The following is a 27,320-nucleotide window of genomic DNA, read 5'->3' on the forward strand; positions in this document are numbered from 1 at the left end:
TACTTACTAAGTTGGTCATCTATTCCTTATGGTTTCTGAAATTCGTAAGAGATGAGATGAATGAAAAATACCACTAAGGAGTCACAGATATATATTATATTCAAGGAAACCATAATATATTATGCAGGAGAATTCGAGGTGGTACAACATCTTCAGTAAAAAACTGAAATGTCAAAATAAAACTTACATGTTAATGAGTAAGTATGGTTATAGAAAATGTTCTATTTTTGCAGGATTTCCACCATGGCAAATGGGCGGCGATGGATCAAATGATGACAGTAACAACATGTACTCCCCTGATGTAACTGCGACAACTAATCAGAACAACTCCCAAGGTAGGCCGAACTTTCCGTTCGCAAAAACGGTAAACATACAGGCCCGGCAAGCACCCCAAAACCTTCCCAGCTTTGGCATTTAATATGATAAAATGTTTCAATAAAAAATAAAAAATAAAACTTAGTCCAATGTTACATTTAGATTTTGAGTTAAATATAATATTAATTAAACTTTAGAAAAAAACTTAAAAAAAACTAGTAGAAAACCCTGAATATCCTCTTCAAAAATAGGAAAATTGGAAAGATAAAAAAAACATTAATTGATCTTTGTAAAGAGAATTTTAAGATATATCTACTTCCAAAGTTTGTTCACTTAGTTACCTTTATTTATTCTTTTTTATAGGTATTCTTATTCTCTACAAAAAATTATCTTACAGTACCTCTATATTTCAATATGAAACTCAAACAGTTAAGATACCGGTAATAAAGTTCAAATTGATTTAATTTAAGTTAAAATTTTTGAGTTTGTAATTTTTTGTTCCGAACATTTTGTTAAAAACAGTTTTTCCAACCCTTCCCTGGCCCCAGCTTGTCGGAGCCTCAAACCCCCATTACCTTTTAACACTTCCGGAGGACATGTATATAATTTTTTTCACTTTACAGCTTAATTTTTGAGTCAATTTTAAAAAAGTAAACAAAATAATAACCAAATATAAATACTTACTTGGATTCAGCAACTGCACTTTTTTGCGAACTAAGTAATACTGTACTTGGCCGAGTGAATAAAAGGGTTTAATTTGTCAAAGATTCAGTATTCATTTTTATTAGTAGGGTAAATTGTAAATATATAACTCAAAGCATTAGGGGGTAAAAGAAAAAGGCTTTTTATAGTACTTTTTTTGTGTAACTTATGTTGGTACCATAACTGAGGCAGTCATGCGTGAAATAAATTATTGTTTAGGCCTCGGCACACAAATTTTTCCTTTGGTATTCTTTCAAATTTGTAAACAAAGGACAAATTTTAATACATGTCATGCATTCAAATTTCACTTTGATCTATCTTATCTACATTTAGAGCTTTAATTTCGACATGTATTAGCCACCAAAATTTATTTTTGAAAATATTTAATATGTATGCTGCCCTTTTATAGACCAGATTACAATTTCTTCTAACAATTTGAATAGTCTAGTTGTGTAACCTAATTGAATGGGAATTTTATAAAAAAATATCCTTAACCTTTAAATATTCTTACGATTTCAACAGTTCAACGGCCTTTTATAAGCTTGGCCTCGTCAAGTGTTGCTTAAGTCTTGTCAATTTTACATTGGTGTAGCATGCTTGTTAACCTCGCTAATACCACAATCACCAGTTCAGTTAGTTCAGTGCCTCTGGAAGTGCTAGTGTAGTCGTAGGATACGCGAGGTGTCTCTTCAGGAGCGTTGGTCGCGGAAGAGACGCCTCTTGGCATGTTGGGTGTGTTGTAACTATCGTAACGTATTGCATGGCTGTGTTGGTAGCTAGACTTGTGATGCTGTCCTTTGTCTCTATCTCTGTCTCTAAACTGCTTTGTCGTCGAGCGACGTTACTCCGACGTAAGGTAAGTCCCGATGCGTAATTCGCCCTCTTGTTCATTCTGTACTACTCAGTAACAGGGTTTTGAGCCTTAGCCCAATACAGCGCTTCGAACAAGACATGCCGAAGAAGAAGGGAGAAGACACAGGAAAGAAGATGGATTTCGTCGTGAGTATTTAGGTTAGTTTAGTTTTAGTGCGCGCGTACATTTGTTGTATGCTGTTGAAGATAACTCGTTTTGAGACAAGATTTTAATTAATCATGTTAATGGAGATTTTATTAAATCAAGCGCAAGCGTAAAACTTGATTTAAATTGTTTTTCCATCTTAATGAAAAATTACTGCGTAAAGTTAATGCTTCAATTTGAATGTCATAACAGTTTGCTCATAAACTATGAAATCATTTATAATTATCCTATTTTGTTTGAAAAAAATCTTGTTCTTGAAGCAAGTATATAATATAGACAGCATAACAACAGCGCTCTGCTTTTCTTGAGTTGATGTTGGCTTGTTATGCCTTTCGTCCATTGGAGTGAAGATTATGAGAGGAAAAAGCTTCATCAGTGGAGGGTTTATTAGGTGAGCTCAGTACTTAATAAGTTTTTTTGATATTTCAAATTTCAAAAAAAAATTCTTATGTTTTAGTAAACTTTTTTTTATTTTTAAAAAGTAAATTCTTTTTATATTGAAAGTTAAAAAGACACCTAGTAAAAATTAAATGAAGTATGTCGTTAGATTGGTGTCCATACAATATGCCATTAAATATACACGTCATATTACCTTGAATATTTAACTATGTTTTTTTTTTTAACAATGGCATTTTTTAAATGGCCAATCAATTAATAATTGGTCTATGGTGGTAAGAATTAAAAAAAATTAAGTTGTGGTAAGCAACTTTGCCTTCTTAGACTTTGAGAATTCTACACGAGGACTGGAAAGGAATCAACTTCTCAAAGGTGGGTTTCATTTTATAACACTTATTAAATGATATCTCAACAAAGCTTAACTTTTTAATAAGACATTACTTTTGTAAGCCACAAAGTTGTAGTATGTTTTTTTATAGGACTATCAGTCTTTTCTTACCAGTACAGGAAGATAATTAAGGCTAGGCCTAACCATTGGGCCTGCCTAGTTTCTTCTTTAGATATTATTTATATTGTAGTAAAAATAATACATTTAATAACTTTGCAATTCAATACATTTTCAGTTCAATCTTTATTATGTGGCTTTTCAATGATAGTTTGATATTGATTTTAAAGGCATTGTACAGCCTTTTTTATTCTTGTAAAGTTTTGAACAATGTAAATGGACAAAGTTAAGACAATTTACAAAAAGATTTAAAGATTTACAATAAATGGTAATCTCAATCTATATTAAATGAATAGGTAAATCGGTTATCTCTAGCTTTATCAATAGGGTATGTTAGCTACAAATAAAAAAAAAAAAAAATTTGATCTGAATTAGATTTTTGTAATAGGTAGTTCTCAAATTAGTGTAATTACATTTTTTTATCAGTTTATGAAATAATACGTTTTAAATAACAAATGATTCCAAGATATGTTTGTTTTAAAGCGAATCTCAAATTTCTGGAAAGAAATGTGTGTTCGTAGAAATTGAATTAAAAATGTATACATATTTTACACTTTTTCAAAACAGAAAAAAATTCTCCTTGTTCACCACTCGAAAAAGTCTTTAAAAAATTAGTATTTCTCAATAACATAACTTCCAAACATGTTTCTTATGACCTGTGTTTTTTTTGTAGCCTATATTATAACATTCAATATAAAACCGTCAAAGTTATAAAAGTTGTTAAAGTTGGTTTCATGAAAATTTTAACACTCAGTTTTCCTGAGACCAAGTGAAGACGAGTCGGTCAGTCATTTGTGGGTGTGAGGTGGGGTTCTGTGCCTCGGCTGGGGTGAGGTGGACTACCAACATCTACCGCTTGTATGAGACAAAAAAAAATGGATAACGGGAGAAGTTGGTACTCTAAACAATCGTCCCTTCTTTGGTGTGGGGCCTTGCTGACCACCTTGTGCTGACGTCCTTCTAGTCCATCTTGGTCTAGGGGGAATTATAGTGAAATAATAACAAACAAGTATATTTTACATTTAAACATGATTTAAAACAACTGATCGTTAAATACTTTATTTAATAAAGCAAGACGCATGAAAACCCAATTGATTCCGACTACAAACGCAAAAAGGATTCATTTTACAATTTAAAGTTGTAGGTTTGAAAAAATAAGTAAAATAAAATCAAGTATTTCGGGAGTAAATTCTGATTGCGTCTTCTGAAAGTTTCAAGTTAATTTTTATGACCCCAAGGGTCTTTTTCCTTGCCATAACGTGATGGCGAGAATCTTTCATCACATCATGCACCTTCATCTTTATCACCACTTCTATTTCATCTCATTCACTCACTTCTTCAAACCTTGGTTCCTTTCTTTGATCATGTTTCATATTCATTCCTTCATATACCAATCAGATACCACTCCCCTCCTTACATACCATCCCACAGCTTCTCTTTCAGTGGATTCCAATCCAAGGGCTCAACGCAGGGGAGAGGAAGAGAAGACCATGGAATCAAACTATGAAGGTGAGTTTAGAAATCGTTAAGCTGTTTTTAAAATGGGTCCAATTTGTACGTAATTGGGGATTATAAATTAAATTCAATAGACCCTACTACCCAATAACCATTAATGTCTTAATTTTAACGTAACAAAATGTATAACAATACAAATATATAATAATATTTAAAGGTTGGCAGCATCCTATTAAAAAAAAAAAAAAAAAATTAAATCCTTGAACTTTAAGTTATAATTACATTTGGTATGCTTCAATGACTGATGTACCTTGGTAACATTAAAGTTCCTTGATAGCGGACTGAGAATAAGTGATGTTTTATGGTCAGGTGTTAAGAAAGTGCCAAGTATCCATTTTTTAATTTGCAAATCAATAAAGTATGCTTGGGAAAAATGTGTGTTGCTATATATATATATTTTTTTTTTTAAGTTAAATGCCCTTGAAGTGTTTGGGTGTCTATTGGGCTCCCAAGTCATTAATTTTAATTTTAAGATTTTCCAAGCTATATGTATAAACAAGGTAATAATCAACTTTATCCAACTATAGCGGTTAATATCTAACCTAATTATAACCATTAATTTTCTTTCTGGACACAAATTACTGGGGGAAAGTAACATACTTTATTGTATGAATTATGTTTTTTTTATCAAATTTTACAGTGCATCTGCACACTCAAGTAATTTACATATAATGACCAACTCATCTGAAACTCAATTAATTTCTCTCACTAAAATAGGTTACAAAGACTATTCACACATTACAGAGAATACGTTGTTACAAAAATTGCTGGAAAGTGACAAATTTGAACTAAGAGAACTAGTCAATATATTAAAATTCCTATGGTAATAACTATAGAATGAATGAGTTACAAAACAATGAATAAAATTTTCCCTTCTCGGACTAGTGACAGATGTATCATAATGATTGTAGATGTTCTGGACAGTAAAGAGATATTTCCAATTCTGAAAATGGACCGATTGGTGTTAGTAAAGTAATGAGGTTGTTTGTGCTACCATCTTGTCCTTTGACATAGAACGTGGCACATCATGCTTCTTGTACTAAACTTGGTTCTTTCTATGTGATCATCTTTCTACAACATGACAAATTTAATGTGAAGTTATTTTTTTAATTAAACATTTGCCAATTAATAATGTAGCCACAATTTACTCTTGATTTATAACCATTATTGTACTTGTATTTGTGCGGGTTACGAGTATATCCTATGGATGGGTTAAAAAAATATTAAGGGAAATATTGGAATGGGGTATTCAGACCTACAATTTTGCTGTTTAAAAATGTTTAATGCACGAAGAAGTAATTTTTCATGCTAATTAGAATTGGAAATGTAGGCCTATTTGTTTTAATGCCAGAAATCAAAGTGATTTAAATTATATTGGAAACTTTTTTGCCTGTCTGAGGAGCGTTAAATTTTAAATCAAGACATACTCAGGTTTTCCAAACTGTATGAATGAATGAATGATTTATTCCGTCAAATTTGCTACAAAGTACAATGTTTACCTTTTTACTATAATATTAAGTTTACAACATAAAATAATCAAAAACAGAAAAAAATAACAAAGTTGAGAACTAAATGTTGAATTATACTAAAACTAGCAAAACGAACATAATAAACTAATAATTTTGTAGCTAGTTGTAATTAGTGGTCTTGTGGAATCAGCAGACATAGGCGAACTCTGCCTGTGCGTCTGCTGGGTTGCATATAGTCTTTAATGACCTAAATTTGTTGATTAAAAATTCAAACAGAAATTGAATAAAAAACGGAAAAAATTTTTTTTTTGAATTTTTCTTGAGGATGAATGATGTGTGTGTGTATTTCCATAGAAAAGCTTTTAGAAAGGTTATTTTTGTATCAGACTGAAGAGGCTACGTTGGAAGAGTGAAGAGCCTCGGCGAGTGACTTCCAGAAAGGACTTCGCAGGACTTCAAGGAATGACTCCGCAGGACTTGAAGGGAAGACTCCGCAGAACTTCAAGGGAAGACTCCGCAGGACTTCAAGGAAAGACTCCGCAGGGCTGTATCTACATATTGCGTCAACTTCGAGGGACGTCTTCGGTGAGTTAGAATTTTGCATGATTTTACCTAACCATGCTTTGTGTTTTTTTATTTTTCAATTTTCGATGAATGATAATGAAAATTTGAGATTGTAAATAAACAAGAGATGGCCAAATCTAAACCCTTATAGTTTTGTGGTTTTCAGTTTTTAAATTTGTTTAAATGACACATTTGCTTCGTCCAACAGCCGTACAAAATGGAAACTTAAATTTAATCACAAAACTCTTTGTCAACACCACAAAAAGACTTGTCTGGTTTAATTTTCTAATTGGATGAATAAAATTGTATTAACAATTTTAACTTTTATAACCTTTCAAGCTATAAAAATTTAATCATGAACTGGCCAGCTTTCAGTAAAAAAAAGACAATTTCTCTGATCACTTGCAAGAAAAAATATCCACAATGTTATACACCATTACTTACTGTAGGCCACCTTTTGAAAAATAAAAGTACAAAGCATGTATCAGAATTGATTGGAAATTAAATTTTCTTTTATCATAGCGTTAAAAGCTCCTGCCTATCCCATATTGCTTGAGATCTTCTATTTTAGTTGCGTCCCTAATGCCCTTAAAAACAGTAAATTGTATTACTAATTAATATTTAAAAAACCACTAAGGAAGTAGTAGTACGCAATATTTTACAGGATCACAGGATATTTTATCCTGGTGTAAAGTTTTTGAGTTAAAGCGGTAATGAGTGCAGTCGAATACACCTAGGAGTTGTGTAACCATTTTCATTTTACTAAAAACTGTGGTGTCCTAAGTCAACAAACAAATGTTATCGTTAACATTGAACAATCTTTCATTAAACCCGTATCTCTGGAAAGATATCGTTAACTAAAATCTAAAGAAATAGCTATATTTTACACACTAGACATGTTCCTGAAAATCCCTTGGAAAAATCTTGCAAGTTGTACCCAAAACCCCTGATTTTGTGCATAGCAGAGTTGTTGACACCATGCCTATTGGTTTGTTCAGAAGAACCTTACAGATTTCTTTCATAATAGAAATCGGTTTTGACTTTAAAGTTATTAGGTTATGGTTGCATTCTTTAACAATGACTTGTGTAAATAAAACAAAATCCATATAGATTAAATATAGCCTATGTGTCCATTTAAGTCATATAGGAGACAGATGAAAGTTTTCAGAACTTGACAAGTTGCATTGCTCACAAGACACTTTATTCATCATTATGGTTTGTTTTATTGTAGTCGTTTAAAGTAATAATGTTTGGAGTCCAATACCTAGGGATTTAAAAAATTTAGTTTAAAACTACATTAAATGGATACATAGTTTGTAAACTTAACCAACGCTAATTTCAATACCAATTTCATTATTTTTGATGAAATATACAGTTAGAGTCCAAACAAAAACATTTATATTATAATGTTTGCATGGAACTTTTCATTAACAGGCTGTGCATGAGTTTTTGTTTTTTTCTTCATTTATTTTTCAGTTTGTATATGTTGTGTTTCTCTATTCCAGGGCTGCGCTGATCTTCGTTGAATGCTACGCTTCAATCGTCGGATCAGATCTTCTTTCACACATATTTCCTTAAATTGAAAAACAAATTAAAACTAAATTTTGCTTATGGCTTCTGAAAGATTTACTTCACTTTAATTTTTAAAATCTTTACAGTACATTTTCATTCTTAATGTCGAAATAGGTTAGGGTTTGGTTCTTAAAGATTTTGACGAAGGGACTTTGCTAGGCTAGTTTTATCCAAGGGATTTTTAGTTTTTTTTTTCGTTTCTGGTAGTGTGTATTTTTGTCCAGGGTCCAGGAAATATGGATAAAAGGTGTTCTTTCATGATTTTGGCTAATAAGTTATATTGTCTGAGGATTAGAAAACTGTTAAGGGGAAAATGTTTTTTAGTGTTTTTGCTGTTTTATGTTAGTTTGTTTTATGAAAGATTCTGTTGTGAAATTGTTAGTTCTAGGGATTTTGTCAGTTGGATGATTTTGGGAATTAGTTGGTGAAATAATAGTGATTAAAGTCCACGGTATTCCGATTTGGTCTATCTATTTATTTCTGTTAGGGTTTGTCTTGGGATGGTCTTATACAGACATAGGTTGTTATGATGTAATTGAATAGGTTCTTATTAGTGTTGTTGGTAGCAGTTATGTTAAATATTCAGTGCAGGTTAATTTTGGTTGGCTTATTGTTGGTCTGGTTGGGAGGTTTAAATTTTGTCGTTGCATTTTAAAGGGGAAAAGATTGTCTGCAGTGTAGGTTCAATTCTGGAAAGGTGGACTAAGAGTTGGATTAGGTTTTATGAAGATGTACTGTATGTTTTTTGGCCTTGTTTCAAAATTTAAAATTTCAAAATCTTTTAACAATCGAAACAATTCTTTAACCAAATTTATCAAACTTTCAGGAGTTATTTAGTTACTGAATCTATCATTTGTTACAAAAGATCTGTATATTGTTTAACGTTTCAAATTGATATTTTATAACCAAATATATCCTTTGTTACTGTATAATAGTTTTTTTACTATAATTAAATAATTTGTTACTACTTTTTATTGTTTTTATTTACCTTTTTAGTTACATATTAACTCAATAAAAAATTTACTGATGCTTTAACAAATAAATTTAAAGTTTACCTTTACATCATCTTTTAAATCTTTCTAAAATGTAGGGAAAAGATCTCTCAAAAATGAAGGGAAAAGAAAAGTCGATAGTTTCAGATAAATATTCACCTTTTTCATATTGCTGAAAATTCTTTTTTCTTTAATTTAAAGTGTTGCGTTATAATTTTTGTATACTCTTTTTCTAGAGCAAGAAATATGTGGTAGAATAAAATAGAAAAATGCTCTCTTTTAAAAAATAAGTTAAGCTGTAGGCTACAAATAACAGTCTTGGTTTTATTTATTTTGAGCAAAGGATTCAAACGTTTTATAATTAAAAAAAAGAAAAAAATTGAAGCAAACATGTATGAAATCTATGATGAAAACACATTAAATGTAAGAGAACTTGAAGTACTAAAAATGTCACCTGCTTGTTTAACTTGAACTGAAAATCAGAGTGAATAGAAACTACAAACAAATAATACAAGGTGAAGAAGACTGGAACTGAGGACTATCAACATACTGTGGTAGGTCTAACATTTTATCACTTTTCAGTAGATTAGCTTACTCAATGTTTCAAAATTATCTCTTGAATCTTTTCTATCCTAGTTTTAGATTTTATTATCCAAGTATCAATTTATTCCGAAGTATTGCTAGATTTAAAACTAGCTCTTCTCCGACCACTTTTAGGTGTAAAAAATAGATAACAAATTCACAAAATGGAAAACGATAGGGACAGATTTTGTCATTTTGATGACAGTATTTTGCTTTCCCTTGCACTATGTAAGGCTATGATAAATTTATCTGATGCATTGAAAAATCTTATCAAATTCGTTAATAAATATATTTTAATAAACTTCAATAAATCAAGAATTTATATAGTTAATTTTTTTCTAGTTCAGAAACTTGAGAACCTAGCCATGAGATGTTGTAAACATAGTAGCAAATGAGGCAGAGCAATGGCTACTGCAAAATCTTTTGTTTTGAAGTTATTTATAACAGTATAAGATTAATAACACAAATCTGAGGAATATTTGGGATTTGAAAAGGTTACAGTCAGTCATGTTCATAGGTTGGTAAGATATCACATCAATGATAGCGACGGTGAGAGAAAGTGCTGATTTCAAGTACCAGAATACATTTGAGTTTTTGTTAGTATGAATGTATATAATTATAATATTATAGTTTGAGTTTTGATTAAATGCGAAACTACAGTTCAGGGGTATTTAATGTACATAGGCGAGAATTCTATAAGTAAAACATTCTTCTTGTTAATACTTGCTTTTATGGCCATGCCTATTATATAGTTAAGAAAAAACTGAAAGCTACATACACATAAATATTACTTTTTACATACCGCAAATATTAGTCAGACAAATATTCGATATACAAGTCACCAGTATAAAAAAAAACCAGCTCTAAAGCGCATCACTCAATTTTATAGTATGTTGATGATTTTATACACACGTCCATTAAATTATATTTTTTATAAATTTTGGGTTAATAACTTTTGAGTTGATATGTATGGTTTTTAATGAACAAGATGAACCAAATCCAACAAATTAGAATTATATCCAGTTTTAATAGTTTTCTTACCAGAAAAAATTCATTAAGTCATGTTGATTTCAACACGTGTGTAAAAAACTATAAATATGCATCATCGCTGCTAGCTAAAGCACAAATGCATTGGAAACGGTGTAAATATGTGCTTATGGCAATCCTTTTTGTAAAATACTGGTTTTGGGACCAAATTAGTGATATTCTAGAACATTCACCTTCTCAGTTTTAAACATGAAAAAGTTCATTGGTGTGAACACATGAAAGAAATGGAAACAAGATACACTTACATTGAAAAAACAGCTGATTTACCAAGACGCTAATGAGACAGCTGATTTGTCTATGTTGAAGTTATCATGTTTCTGTGTCTATGTTGACTAATGTACTTTTTCATGTCAAAAATATACTGTACAGCCCAAAGATACCTACTCTTGGCACCAAAAACTAGTTATATGAAATGTATAGGTTACCTCTAAGCTGACAATACACTATTTTTGCTATTTATTGATAACTCGGAAGAAACACCATCACAAATAAGATAAGATTTCCCGTATAGTTGACACAGTATCGACCTAGCGATTGTGGGAGCTTGCGCATTGTGTGTTGTAGTGTGGAGCATGCCGCATGATGAGACTCTCCGAGGCGAGACGTAACCGAGGCCAATGTTGCAGGCGACGAGCTGCCCTTCTACTCCGGCCTCTCATTGTTGGAAGTGGCCCGATACTACAGAAGCAATGCCGCTCCGCAACGAGAACGAAAACATGAAGACAACTTCAAGTGCACCAATTGTGGAAAATCATACAAGTCTAGGACGAGTTTAAGTCTCCACCTACGTCTAGAGTGTGGGAAAGAGCCCAAGTTCGCTTGTCCATTTTGTCCCAAAAAGTGCCACCAGAAGGGAAATTTAAAAGTGCACATTCATAGTAGACACAAGGCAGAACTCAATGGTGATAGTTCAGCCTGTAGTCCGGAATCTGTCAATGGTTCAGCGACATGGGAAAACAGTTCACCGCTGCCGGCATTGACTTTTGAAAGTGCAAATTCATAGGGAAATTGGTTTTGGTCTATAGATTTTACCCGCCAGTTTTTATCATGGGGTACATCAATCCAAGCTATTGTTTGCTTCTAATAGGTTTTAATTAATGATATAGTGCATTAAAAATTAGAATCGCTTAAGGTAGGCACTTTTCTACTTTTTGTTAAATATTGTTAGTTATTTCAATTAAAATGATCTAACCTTTTGCCTCTTCCAACTACTTGCTCCGTTTGTGCTAAAACAGCTGCACATTGCATTCTGACAAAAATAGTCAAGCTGCCTATGAGTATCATAACATTTTCAAATGCCCCGATAATAGAATATTTCTTGAGCTTAAAAAAATTATTGTAAAATGAATGCACCTATTTTAACATTCCAGAAATCAGCCTTAATGTCATTTTACCTTTGTCCAGGGGTTCACTTCAATTGTTTACATAAACTATCGTACAGTATTTTAATACTAACTGCAATCGTACAGTATTTTAATACTAATTGCAACCGTACAGTATTTTAATACTAACTGCAGACTCCTATAAGGATTTAAATAGCAATAATAGAAAATACGAAGAATGTATAGTTTGGAAATGGTAAACATCACTTTGAATACCAGTTTCCACAATATTGAGTGATTTAATTAGCGTAAAAAACTCTTTATTTGTAAATAATTTACCTAAGGCCAAGATAAAAAAAACAAACATGCCAATATAACTTTTTCATTCTTTTATTGAACAAATATTGCATGATAAAGCCTAAATAACAGTAGGCCTATTGTATTACAAGCGCACTACTATTTATTTGAGCCACTAAAAGTGAACTATTCAAGAGTTACTAGTCACTTTATTTTTTTCTTTAAAATCAATGCACTTAGATGCTTGTTTAAACTATGTATACCGTATTTAATATTTTTTATGAAACAATTTTCCTGAACGGTATTTATTTTAACTAGTATTGTTAGATTGTGAATATAAGCATCCTATAAAATATACATATATTCAGAAATTTTGGACTTTTATTTCCCGCCAAAACAAGTTATTGTTGATTGTCCATACATTAAAACACCCATATCTGCTGGCCCGACAACCGATATGTTCCATTCAACAAAAATTGTCCCATTCCCTGTTCTTCTTAGGGATTGTACAGTACATTTTCATGGTGGTTTTATATCATACATTTATATTTTTAAGTTTGCTAAATAAATTGCTATGATTAAATAACATTTCAACACCAACTAATTAATACCTAAACAGTTTAATTTATCTATTTAAATTACTTAAACAATACAAGGCTTTACTGAAATTAAGGTCTCAAACAAGCGAGCTTGTCCAAAGCTCGAAGCTGAGACCAGTGCTGTGTTCTTTACTTCACCTACTAAGCGAAGATTAGTCTAGTCATATTAACCGATAACAGTGTGAAGTAAATAAAATATTCGCTCACGCCAAGTACAAATCATGTTCTGTACTTAGATTTTTTTGGTCTAAAAGTCGTTATCCACTGAAATCTATCGCTATTTGACTGACATGGGTAAAGAAAATTGGTTAGATATAGGAAATTTGAGTAAAAGGCAGACAAAGTTTTGTGATGAGCTTCAACAATTGCAGAGTGACAATTTAATGACACCAGGTCAATTTCAATTCTATCGTTGAATAATGTTGGTTACTGCTTGATGTTTTGATATTTTCTTGCGGATCTTGCTATGACTAAACAGTTTGCTGAACAGATAGGAGACGACAGTAACTGTTTTAGTCTTAATCATGCCAATCAATTAGAAAGGTTCTCGGAATTATAATTACTGTCTTGATTCAGATTGATGATTACCCGCCAGAGACCTTGTGGTCAAATTGGTACAGTCGTCTGCAATTCCGAAGCCACTTGAAGCACATCTACATTGTAACAACCTTTCACACATCTCACAACTTGCAACTGATTTCAATAGGGGCTGACACTTCTTTCCATGGAATTATAATCATATACTGTAATGTAACATCTACTTGGCGGCTGCGTACATTTTTTACATCGAGTTCAGCTACCATGGCGAGACTCATTGTTGTATAAGGGTAGAAACCGGTATAGAATAGTAGTGAGTGAAAAAAGTAAAGAACACAGCATTGGTCTTAGATTAGAACTAGCTTGTTTGACCGTGATGGGAGTTTGTAGGAGATCTTAATTCATACACAGCTCTCGTAATGATCTAAACCACTGTTAAAAGATTTTAACTTTCCTATCTTGCTATGTCCAAAACCCTGCATTTTATTTCCACGCCACTTAAGTCCACAGGAAAAAGCTTGCTTAAATTATTACTATACAACTTCAACAAGTTTTCTTATTTTTGTAATACATAATCAGGCTTTTGTACATCAATCTTTCCTTTTTAGAAAGGCTCATTCACAAATTGCGACTTTGGGGTCTAGTGGTTAGAATGTAATACTATCCTATTGTTAGTTCAAATAAAGAAGACGATGGGAATGGGACCGACAGCAAATGAATAGAAACCGCTGGTCGATTCCATCCCCAACCGCCTTCGTTGTTTGTACAAACTTTAGGGACCCAGGCCTAAATCCCTCACTGATGGATTTAAGCTATGTGATTCGGTTAAGCTGCAAGTCCCATATAAGCTTAGTAAATAAAATCTTTCTGTGTGCTTGAGAACCTTTCCTTCATAAAGAATCATGATGCATAATTACTTTTTTAATGGCAGTACAAGGAAATGTATAGTCCTACGGTTCCTTTAGTTTTGTGTCTTCACTCCTAGAGAAAAAAGACTTGAGCCTCAGACAATGACTTATGTACATTCAAGTGTCAATCAACTGACTGCAGCAAAGTCAGATAAAAAAAAAATGTTGGCCAGCACAAAAAGCAATAAAACACCATAGTAATAAATGTGTTGGTTATCATAATAGTTATTCCTTTGTGAACCCTATTCAAGGTTTTACACAACTTTTCAATTGAAACCAGTAACTTTTTCCGTTTAATACATGATCACAAATAATACAAAAATGAAAAAACTAAAAACATCAATACTGTAAAATTCTCAAAAAAATGTATTACTGGGCCACAGCCACAGGTCCTCTAATGAACTGTGACTAAGGTGTGAGAGACAAACCGTGAATTATAGATTCCTAAAGCTTGATGTGTAAAATGTATGGAGGGAGAGCAAAATAAGTTATGACGTTCCTGCATACCACCCCGTGGCGGTCGCCTTGCCTCGTAATACATGTTGAGTCATTGGTGTCTATATTATTTCAGAAGTTGCTTTTCTTTTGATTTTCAACCCATCACACGTTCGGTTGGCTGCTGCTCCATCTAACTTTCATAAGGGAGGCCGTACAAAATTGTCGCCCCCCCCCTTCCCCATTAAATGGGAGTGTCCGAGGTAGCTTTTAAAATTTAGGTACAAGATGGTTGAATTAACACATTTTGTACCTAAATTTTCTTTGCCTTTTTTATTTTACTGCAAAATCTTAAAAAAATGTGGTTTACGTAGGGCTTGAGCCCTCCCTAGCACATATTGGTGTACACAACCAGTGCTGCTGCTAGGTATGCATTATGCAATGATGTCATCACTTAAGCTGGGTTATCCTAGGCGCTGAAGCGGAGAGAGGAACGCGGAGAGCGGAAAAGAGATTAACATGGTGTTCCGCTCCGCTTCTAGGAAAACAGTAACATTAAATTACCTAAGACAAGTGGAGTCCGCTCTCCGCGTTCCTCACTCCGCTCTCCGCTTCCGCGCCTAGGAAAACCCAGCTTTAGTCTGGCCCACCTAATTTACTTCATACACCTTGGGTGCTTTTAAAGATATTTCATACAAATTATGCTATTTTGTGTTAACTGTTAACATTTTCTATGTTGCACTACACTTAAATAAAAAGAGGATTTTGTGAAGTTTACCTGATTTCTGAAATAAATTCTACTAATTCAGACAATTTCCACAATAAATTGCTGAACATATGTGACCTTTACAAATAAAAAAGGGAGTGAAGTAGACAAACAATTTACCTATCAGTTTTCTTATTTATTTATTTACTTAAGTAGTTTTGTAGAATTTTCCACATTCTCTTTAATAGGGTGAAGGGGTTTTGAGGTTTGAGTAGTGTTTGATTTGAACCCGTTAGGTTTAATAAAAAATTATAAAAGTTGTAGCTAAAAATTTGATTTGTTTTATTAGTAGAATCTGTATTGGCATCTTGCAATTGAATTCTTAATTTAATATTCTATTTTTTAAGTACATTTAAAAAGAGTCAAAATTCTTGAATTTATTCATTTTTAATACCAAAGAGTCTTTATTTTCTTTATAAGATTCCACCTTATTTTGAAACCAAGAAATATTGAGACGTTACTAAGTTAAACTAACACCACTACATTCTGGAGTAATATGAAGTTTTATTGAAGTAAAAACAGTTTTGTATAGCATTAGCTATACTAGCATACCAGTCGTGGCTTCGCTCACGAAACTTTCAATTAAAAAGTACTGTTTACAATTAACATAAGTTCTTCTTCTTCTGACTTTTAATTTCTGACAACAGCTGGAGTTTCATAACAATGCTTTTTTCCCATGTTAATCTTAGGCAGGGTGCACACTGGAGAAATCCGTTTCAGGAAACCGATTTCATGAAACGAGAAACTTTAGTTGCTCGCAACACATGGATTAGTTTAACACAGGGCAGTGCACACTGTGTTGCATGAAACTTTAATTTCATTGTTTCTTGAAACTAGTTGACATGAAATCCAAAAAACAGATTTCGTATAGGCTTCAGTTTCACGTTTCTATTAGTTTTATTGACTTACCTCAGTGTATTGTTATTTTGCCTCAGCACTCGGAGCTAACCTCCGGTTGGTGTCCTTCTTTGTTATTAGTGGGCTAAGTAATTCCACTAAACGTTAAAAAAGAGGCATTGGCATTCTGAAAATTAAAAAAATGACAGGATCACTGCATAATTAACGAGCTACAATGTAAGTACTGTGTTGACCATCCCTAATCAACGGGTGATTCCAATACTTCCTTCTTTTCGTTTTCTTTAGCCACCACTATAATCATCATCCGAATTCATATCACAAAACTGATGAAATCCAGTTTCTTCTGTGTGCATTTGTTAAAGAAATGGTTTCCTTGAAACCAATTTGATGAAACCAGTTTCCTGAAACGCGTTTCTCCAGTGTGCACCCTGCCTTATGGAGGAATACGAAACTTTAAAGTGCCCCAGGGCCTCACTCTCTAATTATTTCCCTAAAAAGAAAGTTTCCTGCACAACTTCACGTAACGCTCTTTCCAATGACACCAAAAACATGTCAATCGGTTCAGTAGTTTCGGAGGAGTAATTGTCACAAAAAACTTGCTTGCGTATTAAATAAGTATAGATACCACTATTCAAGCTGAGAATTAATTGTTGATAAATAAAATGATTGAAACTAACCACCTTTCAGACTGTTAACAAATTGCAGTTACGGAAAATTGTTTTTTTAATGTTTACTAAACATATAAATCAATTTAATAATGAAATTGACCTACCAAATTTTAAGTTAATCAGTTACACATAGCTTTACAACTTAATATTTTGTTAGATAAACATCCTTAAGCACAACTAAGCATCTTTATTCGTAAATCATGTACATTGGTGGTACAGTGAATAGTGTCAGAATACTTAAAATAAAAATACTGTTTCTATGTATGGAAGGTGGAAAGCTCATCAAAAGAATATAATGCTAGATTTATTAGATGCTTTTTTTGAATTCAGGGACAAATTTTAGAAAATCATTACCAGCGTATGAGGGTTTTTTTCAAAAGATTTTAATTTGTGAGTGAATGAAGTTGGAATACTAACTTGTATTTAACGGGTTTATATGATTAACTCGCCTTTGGAAACTGGTAAATTTTAGAGGTTCTTTCCAATTATTTGACCAAATTGTTTTTAAGCAGTAATATATCTCCAGTTTTTCTGTGAAACTAATGCACTGATGTTGTGGGTCCGTGTCCTGTGCCGTCTCTTATAATATATCAGTAAAGATGTGTTCCACGCACAGCCCCAAAAAAAAATAATCATTAGTATAAAACCATACGATACATAAATGTTCTCAAGTGTATTTTTATTGTTGTAAAAATGTGTGACACTTGAGGCTATTTTTAACCAGATTTTTGTATCAGGATTAAGTCAACTACAGAGGTGCTTTACAATGGGATGAAAACAAATTTTGTTGTTTACTAACACTAAATGATAATATACAACATTTTGGGTTTTTACGATGGAGATGAACTGTTTTAGACATCTGTTTTAGACTGTGTGTTTAACATTGTTTTAGATGAAAGTTGCTTAAAATTTACTTTCAATCTTAATATAAATGATAAAAATTATCTTTAAAGCATGATAAACTACAATGTTCGTTTTACTAACTTCTTATCTAGATTTTTAAATGTTTACTTTTAAAAGAATTATAGAAATTAAATTAAACAGTAAAGTTGTCAACATACTCTCACCGATAAACCTCTTACTGTAGATTGTTTTAAAGGTCGAAGTAAAAAAAATTCGTCTGAGGTCCATGTTTTTTTCCATTTGACTAAAATGAGTAAAGACATCCCATCCCCATGGATGCCAGTATTCGAATAAAACAAAATTAAGTTGCACCAATGATGGAATGCCCTAATGTTAATTACACATTTCTGTCCAAAACACCAACCTTATCATCATTTAACTATATTTTGTCAGTAAAAGTACTGGTGACAGCTGGTCCATATATACAGGTGAAGGAAGGGATGTCTACATTGTTGTCTAAAATAAATCTATTAACAAATAACAGATCAACGGATTAAAACTGGCTGATTGCTTCAAAAGTAAAAGAGAAAAATAAATAGAGATGAACTCTATTAAAAAAAAAAATATATATATATAGGTACACTTACAAGTAGAAACTTAACAAATATTATAAAGTTGCACACATAAATGAAATTTAACCTCAATGTCAAATACTGCATGTATGTTTTTCAACAAAACAACAATCAACAGACTAACAATTGGATGAACAAATAACCGATCAACGTATTTACCTCTTTGATCGCTTCAAAAGTTCAAGTGAAAATTCATCTCTAAAAAAATCCCTCAAGTTTGTTGTGCTGTTTGGTAAAACGCAATTTTAATTGTTATCAAACTACAACCTAAAAGATTTTACAAATAGAATATTTTAAACCAATTTTTGTGCCGACTTCCGAACTACACTCGTCTCCTGTTTCAGATCTGACCCACAGTCGATACCTCAAGTGTCTACAGTATCCGTACACAAGGGCTCCGCCACCAGTCCCCGTCGTAGAAAAGCCCCCTTCCCCCGCAATTTTTCAGTGCCCGCAATGTTCCAAAGTTTACAATCGGAAAGGTAACCTTGGTCGTCATATGAGGTATGAGTGTGGGAAAGCGCCCCAGTTCCACTGTCATCTGTGCGAAAAAAGCTTCTTTAGAAGGGAAAAACTCGATTATCACGTCAAAAGTCATGCATTAAGCCTCTACCCTTAAAAATCAGTATTACCAGGGAAAGTAATACTGTACCAGTGTTTTAAACAAGTAATCTGTTAACTTTTTGCAACAATCAAACATTTACATCCAATATTGTTGGTTATGAAATAGTTTTATGAATGTTACAGTCTCTCAAATATAAACAAGTTGTACTCTGCTATTTTAGTATAGTTATCAAGTTATCATGTTAGTAGTTTCAGTATCTAATCATGATACAGTATGGTAAATTGGTTTGTATGTCTGATACAAACTCTTTTGTCTTAAACACATTTATTATAGTATACATGTTCCTGTCTTGAACAATATTAATGGTTATATACAAATGAATGTTTTTATGAAACAGTTTTAATGAATGTTTATGGAATTTACAGCTGTTAACTCAATATGATTGTTGGAATCACAATAATGGAAGAATGTATAATTTTGTTTTTGATTGTTAGTGTTAAATTATGTACCTACCTCTGCCTTTAGTACAAACTCTTTAAGTTAAGGAAACATTAGGTTTATTCTCTGATTAGGAAGTTACCTAAATCTTAGTAAGAATGCTGAATTTGTATAAACTGTGTTTTATCTAATTTATTCTGTATTTATTTTCAAGCATTAAAGCATTTTTTGAAATTATTAGTTTTATTTTTCCAAAATAAGTTTTATCCCGATATTTTGCAGGTTTTACTTCATTATTGTATGGATGATTTTTTTGAAAAAGTCAACTGTCACATCTCTAAATTAATAACTTGTAGGATTCACTTCAATGTTTTCCAACTCTAAATCAATTCTACATAGTGTCACGTTTTATTTTTAAGCTACGTCACACTGTTTGGTTATTTATTTTATGATCTTATCAAATCCTAATTTAGGGACATTTAGACATTAAAATTATCTCTAAAAATATGCAGTTGCAATGCAAAATTGTATCACAACTTCGCAAACAGAAATTTATTACTACCAAATTCCATAACATATTTTTTTTTATCTTAATGTGATATTCCTTAAGCCTGTCTGTAAAGATATAAGTTTAAAATTCTAGCTGATAAGAATGCATTATACATTATGCCATCTATATGACATTATTTATTTTTATTTAATATGTGTAAAAGTTAAACATAATTTTACAGTCCAACTAGAATATTTCCTTTGGTGGCAAACAGAAACTTATTGGCAAACTGATGTTAGCTGATTAACAGTGTTGGGCAGAAATCTCTTGCAGAAAATTTTCTGTTCAGTAATTTCCAAGCCATGGGTTCCAATTCTTCCAGGTAACAGTACGAGCTATTAGACACCTTAACATCCAAAGTGAGAACCAACTTTTAATTCCAAATTATTCAGTAAAGTCTTCATAACGAAGGGTAAACAGTTACACCATTTTGAGCATCAAGTTTGGTGGGTAGGGGTGTTAAAAATAAAAAAATTGTAGTTTTTTTGTTTTATTGAAACAAAACACCTTACGAAATATGTTTACCGCAAAATATGTTATTTGCAAAATGAGGCTTATGGGGCAAATAGTTTGTTCATACTTTCTAAGTAATCTTGATTGTTTTATTAACTTCTTCGACCAATCAATCAAAACCCTGAAGAAAATATATTTTCTTTAAATTATAGTATTTTATCTTTCCAATTCTAATTCAAGCTCAGCCTTTCCCATCATTGCTATCTTGACATCGTTCATTAAACATGCTTTTTAAATTTTTATATATAATTAAATAGTAATGAGCATCACTTTTCAGCAAAATAAACAGAATATTATGGAAGGAGGAAAAACTTTTATTCATAAAAAGGATGATTTTGATTTACTTTTTGTAATGTAAGGCGCCAAGATTATGTTTTCTCGTTTTTTCCAGATATTCACCTGCTGTTTACTCCTCACCAGCAAATTTCAATATTTGCTTGTCCAAACTGTCCCAAAACTTACCGATCTCAAGCGAAGTTGAATCGACATTTGAAGTACGAATGTCAAACCGAGCCGAAGTTTGCTTGCCCTTACTGTCCATACCGAAGTTGTCACAACTTCAATCTCAACAAACATGTCCGTTTGAGACACACCGCTCGGCTGTTAGAGGAAGGAAAATTACAACAAATCTAATATTGTTTTTTTAAATGTTATGTATAGTTTTAAATAAAATATTTTATATATCAAACTTAAAAACATGTTTTTATATGTTTACCCAAAAGATATATAAACACCCCCACCGTAGCAAACCTGCCAACCAAGCGAATTTCCATTTGTCTGAATTGATTTTCAATTAAATCCATTTAAATGACATTAGGTTTAACGAGTACCTAGGTTTGCTGCTACAAGGAATCTAATAAAGTGTGATTTTGAGTAAACTATTAATAAATTAATATAAAATAAATAAATTCGCCAGGTTTGATCAAAGTATATCCATAAGAATAACATGGGAATTTTAAATTTACAACTTTTTGAGAGAAAACCCAATTTTCCTCCATAAAACTTCCCGTTTTATATACGCATTCATCGCAACTCATTTTAACACTACGTACATTCAAAAAATAATTTTAGGCCACACTACACTATTTTGACGAACTTCCCTCGCAAGGATTTAGTCCAGAAAACAGCTGTTTCCGCCAGCTTAATCAAATGGGGTTTCATTACGTACTACTGTACTGTAATGAGTTTTTACCGGACACCAAAAAGCTGAGTATACTGTATTTGGCAATGAGTAGTAATAAAAAAAACATAACCTCTCTTAGAGGTTATGACTAGTGATTGTTAGTCCTGTAGTCGGTGGTAATATATGAGGATTTTTACAGATTTACTAGTATGGCGTAAAAAACATACGTCACTCGTCCAAAATGTGTTAATCGGACTCACACGGGACTGGCCACACTTGTCTGGTAAACACCTATTTTCAGGAATAGTAACGTAATATATTATTACAATAAAACCCTTGATTACAAAATTCATGTCAATAGATTGAATTTTTTTATGTTATTTGACGTTTGTTGTACATTATTAGCACTAGATAAATTTATAAGCTATTGCCTACTGAACAGCATATTTTTTTAGAACACAGCTTGAACCTTTTATAACTGTTTGCTTTAAAAAATAATTCTCATATTTATATCTGGTTAGAAAGTGTATACAAATACATTACTGCCATCCTATCTAGGTCCATACTATTATGTGGGTTTTGTATGTCATCTTTGTTGCAGGATATCCGATGCAGTTTATATCCAAGATGTATCCTTGTCAGACATGCAACAAGAGTTACATGAGCGAAAGTAAACTCAGAAGACATCTTAAATACGAGTGCCAGATCGAACCTCGATTCTCCTGCCATATTTGTGGGTTCCGATGTTCACACAATTTCAACCTAAACCGGCACATCCGGATACGACACACGAATCCGTTGGAAGATAAGAAAGTAGTGCCTCACAATAATGTAAAAAATATTTTATGAATAAATTTTCTTATATTTTCTTAATGGTTTGATTTATTTTTTGTAGAGAATTTCCCTTTAACCAATAAATAGAAATTAGAATGTAAGTTGTTCAAATTGGAATAAAGTGTATGATTTATGTCACGTCTCTATGTATCCTCTTCAGAGACTGTGGAGTTTTCTGAATGCAGTACAAACTACATCCATGACAAACTCAACTTAAATCTCAAAGTACAAACAAATCAATTTCTAGTCTTAATTATAATATAAAAAACCTGTTTAAAATATATAGTCTTTTTTTAATTTGGGTAAAAGTTTTCAGAAAAATTTCTAAATAAAAATGTTTGGGCGCAGGAGTTTTTGATAGAGTAAACTTTATAATTTTTAATTGGCCCATTTGTTAAATATTGAGATGCATACAGTAAATCTATGAATTAATTTCTAATAGGTTATTAATCTTTCAATGATTATTTATTAATAGTATATTTCATCACTATTTTGAAATGTATGACCGAGGTCGCCTCGGTCCGAAAATGCAAGAGGCAACAAAAGACACTTTTTCCCCGTCTGATGATTTTTCTTCATATTACACCACAACTTAGGAAAACTAAGTTACGATACAAAAATAGTTTACAAAGATTAAATCTCAAAACTACTTCCAACTCGTTTTCAATTTTGCCTATACAAACAAGTAGCTGATTAGTAAGTGAGTCAATTATTTTGTCTATTATGATTGTGTTAGTGTACACTGTACTATATGGATATGTCAAACTATTGACAAGAATGCAAAAATAAACTACTACCGATTAAAACAATCGATACATACTTTCAATACTTGTGATTGCATAGAATTTAAGTTTATAACAAACTGAATTAACTACAGCTGACTTATAAAGTTAAAGAAGAAAGAAGAATCACACTATGGACTCTTTAAAACTTTTACTAGGAATTTTGTTAAATGGGTTGAGCCAGTATTTTAATATATTATTAGCATTGTTGTTGATAAATAAATAATTTTTGCTCGTAAGTTTCAAATATTTTATGCATACAAAGAATACCATACTGTACAGAACAGAATGTTTAGGCCATAGTACAACTGATTATGAATCTTATTTATTTGTATGCTGAATTGATTTCTGTGCGCGGGTTACATCATCAGCAATGTTCTATAACGAAATGTCGTTAGATAGTAGGAATACTACAGTTTGGACCACCCCCTTACATGAAATGTCAAAAAATGCGTAGGGTGCACAAACAAATATAAAATATTTATACAGCGTATTTAATAAATTAAACTAATATTTTATTTGTTGTAATGTTTTTAAGTCATATGAGTACATCCATAATAGATTTAGACTACAAATACACCATCAGTCCAATCAAATAATTGAACCGCAAACGCACACATGGTTGCGGGTCTAATCCACGTCTGTTTCAGGAGCTGTGACTACAACAACTGTCGGACCTCCAGCAAGACTATTTCACAGAGAGTTGCTATTCCAAACCCTCAACCGCAACCGAGAGTTCCCCTTCTACTTTGACCAAAACCTCATATCCTTCATGGAGAAGCGAGTGATGATGGGGAATCTACTCCGCTTCCAAGAGTACAACCGCATGCGAAGTTACCCGATGCCTATCGATCCTTCCCGTCGAGCTTTCTGTCCTAATTGCAACAAACACTACAGCTGTAAAAGCGCTTTGAACCGACACTTGAAGCTGGAATGTGGCAAGGAGCCGCAGTTCAAGTGTCCAGAATGTCCGAGACGCTACACTCAACGGAGTAGCCTCATGTCGCACTTGAAGAAATTTCACTGTAGAGAAAACTTGTGAATTGAAATGTGTTCAGCAAAGTACAAACAAGGTAAGATTCAATGTTGCCATTTCCCTCCATTTTAGTGTTAGTTCCCTCCATTTATGCCTACCTGTCTGGTCCAAACCTGTCTTGCTGGCCTTTGAGGTTAGGTTAGGTGTCAAGATAGAATATTATTTGTTGATTATAGTGGAAATAGTAAATTGTATAATTTAACAAAAAATGCAGCTATCATGAAATTATAATATAGGACTGAATTGGTGTAAATGACACAAAAGATTTGTATTCATAGTTTGCCTGATCTTAAATTCATCTGAATATTTATGGATTCTTGGATGAAAAAAAAACCAAGTTAATGTTCACAAAACAAATCTTCCAAGAAATTAGAGTAATGGAAACATACTTTTAAATTTTTCCTTACTTATTTTGATTAGAAAAACTTAACCTAACCTTTGAAGCTAATATATTGCAAAAAAAATTCAAGACATATAAAAATAGTACAAATTTCAATTGGATGAAACATTTAATAAATTAGAGTAGCATTGTAGAATCATAATCTGTTTGTTGTTGTTGACAAATCTATCACTCTTAAAATGGTACTATTCAATTTCAATAAATTAATAACGTTAAATAGTCACGGTTACATTTTATTTAGACAAAATATGAAACTTGGCAAAATTGAACACCAAGAGGTCACTATACCAAATTTTAATTATCAATAAAAGAGTGTTATTTAAATGGTTTCCATAAAAAATATATTACTACCTAAGTTATAGTTAAAGTGTTGTAGTAGAATATATCCAGCAAATCATTTCGCAAATATTTTCCAAGTTTTTTGAAACATTTCTGAAAAAAATTACAATCTATTAAATTCATCCAACGAGAAGAAACTGCTAATTCATCAAAAGCGTAAGTGAGTTTGCAAAATTCAAAATAAAATGATTTTGTAATCTATTGTTGAAGAATGTGATGTGTGCCATATGCAAAAAAAAATTCTGTGATATATGATTTCTTAGTCTATATATATTCGTTCAAGAAACAAATATCAAATATTACTTAAAAAATTATCAATTTTGTTTAAAATTATTAAGTTGTATAATCATTGCAGTTGAAACTATAAATACTTTGTTTTTAAATCCAATTTCTAATTAAGTAAGGTGTTTTCTTTTGAGTCCCTCCTGTAATTTGTTTTAAGTATGGTCCGTACCACATTCTATCAATTTGATCATAGGCTAACTAAAGCTAAAAAATATATAGTAATGTATTTTACTTTTTATTTAATAGACCAGATAACAGCATTATCAGTATTATTTCTATTTGTAATAAAATTTTCAATATTAAAGAATAAAAAAAAAACTTGATTGGTCAAACCAAATTTACTGCATCTGTAATTTTGATTAACAACAGAGTTTTTATAATCTATAAAATATTTTTACTAGCAGTACAGTGGAACTTAGAACCCTTTTAACCAAGTGAGTACAAATACATAATAAATGTTAATGATGTATTTTCTGTAATGTTATTCTAATTGTATTTTTGTAATGTTTTACAAGACAATGTAACATACTTGATGTTATTGTGACTTGAATGTTAAATTACGCAGGATTTACAATGTACCTTACGCCAAGTACAAATTTGACATTTTCTCAGGAACTTCAGGAAACTTTGCCTCCGTTCTAACATTAAATATGAAAGTGTAAACAGATTGTTACACCTTGTAAATAAAAATAGTAGTTGGGTAATTATTGTGTACCTACTAACAGGTAATTTTATGTTTTGTATACAACCATTCATATTTTAATTGTTAGTTTTTTTAAAGCAATTTTATATTCTTCAGGGAAATTGAACAGTTTAGAACAAATGTATTTGATACCTTCAATTAAATTATTATATTTTCCAACAAAACTGTAGATAAAGTATGTTTGTGTGTAAATATGAATGGAAATATAACATCGTTGTTGTAAATTATATAAAAGCATGCATTTGTATATATTTTCATAATTTTATAGTTCCTCGGATTATTTTATTTTGTTACCTAGCTTCGATCTTCGGAATCAGTTATAGTATTAATATACTTTATAGAGATATTAGAATTATGAACCAGATTCTATGTATAAACTTATTGATTTTTAATTATGTTGATATCCTCGATCCTCGTTATTATTTCCTATGTTAAATTAGTCATGTGATAATATTACTAATTATAGATATTACAGGTATAAATAGTGAAATGTTCATCAATATTTTTGTAGGTTTAAGCATTTGCATTTATACAACATCCCGGTATGGACTTTTTAATTAATGAAATGAATATTAAAAGCTTTATAAGGTTGTAAATTACTGTATGAATTAATACATAACAAAATAAATTAAAAATTTTAACTTATTGATTATTTTAAAACATTTTATCTATGCCACAAGACTGAGCATTGTCTAAGTGATAAACTGTATCAAAAATATTTTATAATTTTGTGAAAAATATTACAGTTTGTAAGGGGTTATTTATGTACTTACCTTAACTTTATTGTTACTCGTATTAATATATTTTATAAGTTATTTTGTAGTTTTATTTTACAGGGATCATTATAATGTTATAAGCTGCCTGTAATGTTATGTAGTGACTGGATATATTTGATCACAAAATGCAATAGGTTACAATCAATAGATATTTCTTTATATATCACAAAGTAGCCATTACTTTCTCATAAATTCAGACCGTAAACAAATACCAATAGTTAATGGTACATCGTTTGTAGGAATAGGATTTGCGCCTTTCTAAAAAACCAAAGTCGTAACTAAACCCCTGAAACCTCATATTTTTAATTTTAATCATGCAACTTTGAAACCTACTTAAAATATAATCATGCATAGGCTTTTGCGGCCGATATCATTAGAATTTATGATGGTAATTTTTGGCGTCAATCGCCACGGTGAAAAATACTTAAAATGAT

At 31.6% G+C, this 27,320-nt stretch overlaps 1 protein-coding gene across 13 annotated transcripts in view; it reads left to right on the forward strand.

Annotated features, from left to right (window-relative positions):
• LOC129002335 (longitudinals lacking protein, isoforms F/I/K/T-like) overlaps nt 1-27,320 on the forward strand; it is a 205,422-nt gene that overhangs the window by 8,797 nt on the left and 169,305 nt on the right. For 11 of the 13 annotated variants that reach the window (XM_054430056.1, XM_054430066.1, XM_054430067.1 and 8 more), the window contains exon 3: nt 234-335. In XM_054430056.1, coding sequence (XP_054286031.1) covers nt 234-335 — 102 coding nt within the window. Of the gene's footprint in view, nt 1-233; nt 336-11,303; nt 11,765-18,886; nt 19,196-27,320 lie in introns of those variants that run through there. The other 2 variants (XM_054430054.1, XM_054430055.1) reach the window with 2 other exon arrangements.

The sequence above is a fragment of the Macrosteles quadrilineatus genome, unplaced genomic scaffold, assembly GCF_028750875.1.
Source record: "Macrosteles quadrilineatus isolate MER2022 unplaced genomic scaffold, UCM_ALF_1.0 Scaffold_9__3_contigs__length_116548681, whole genome shotgun sequence".
In the NCBI taxonomy this organism is placed as follows: Eukaryota; Metazoa; Arthropoda; class Insecta; order Hemiptera; family Cicadellidae; genus Macrosteles; species Macrosteles quadrilineatus.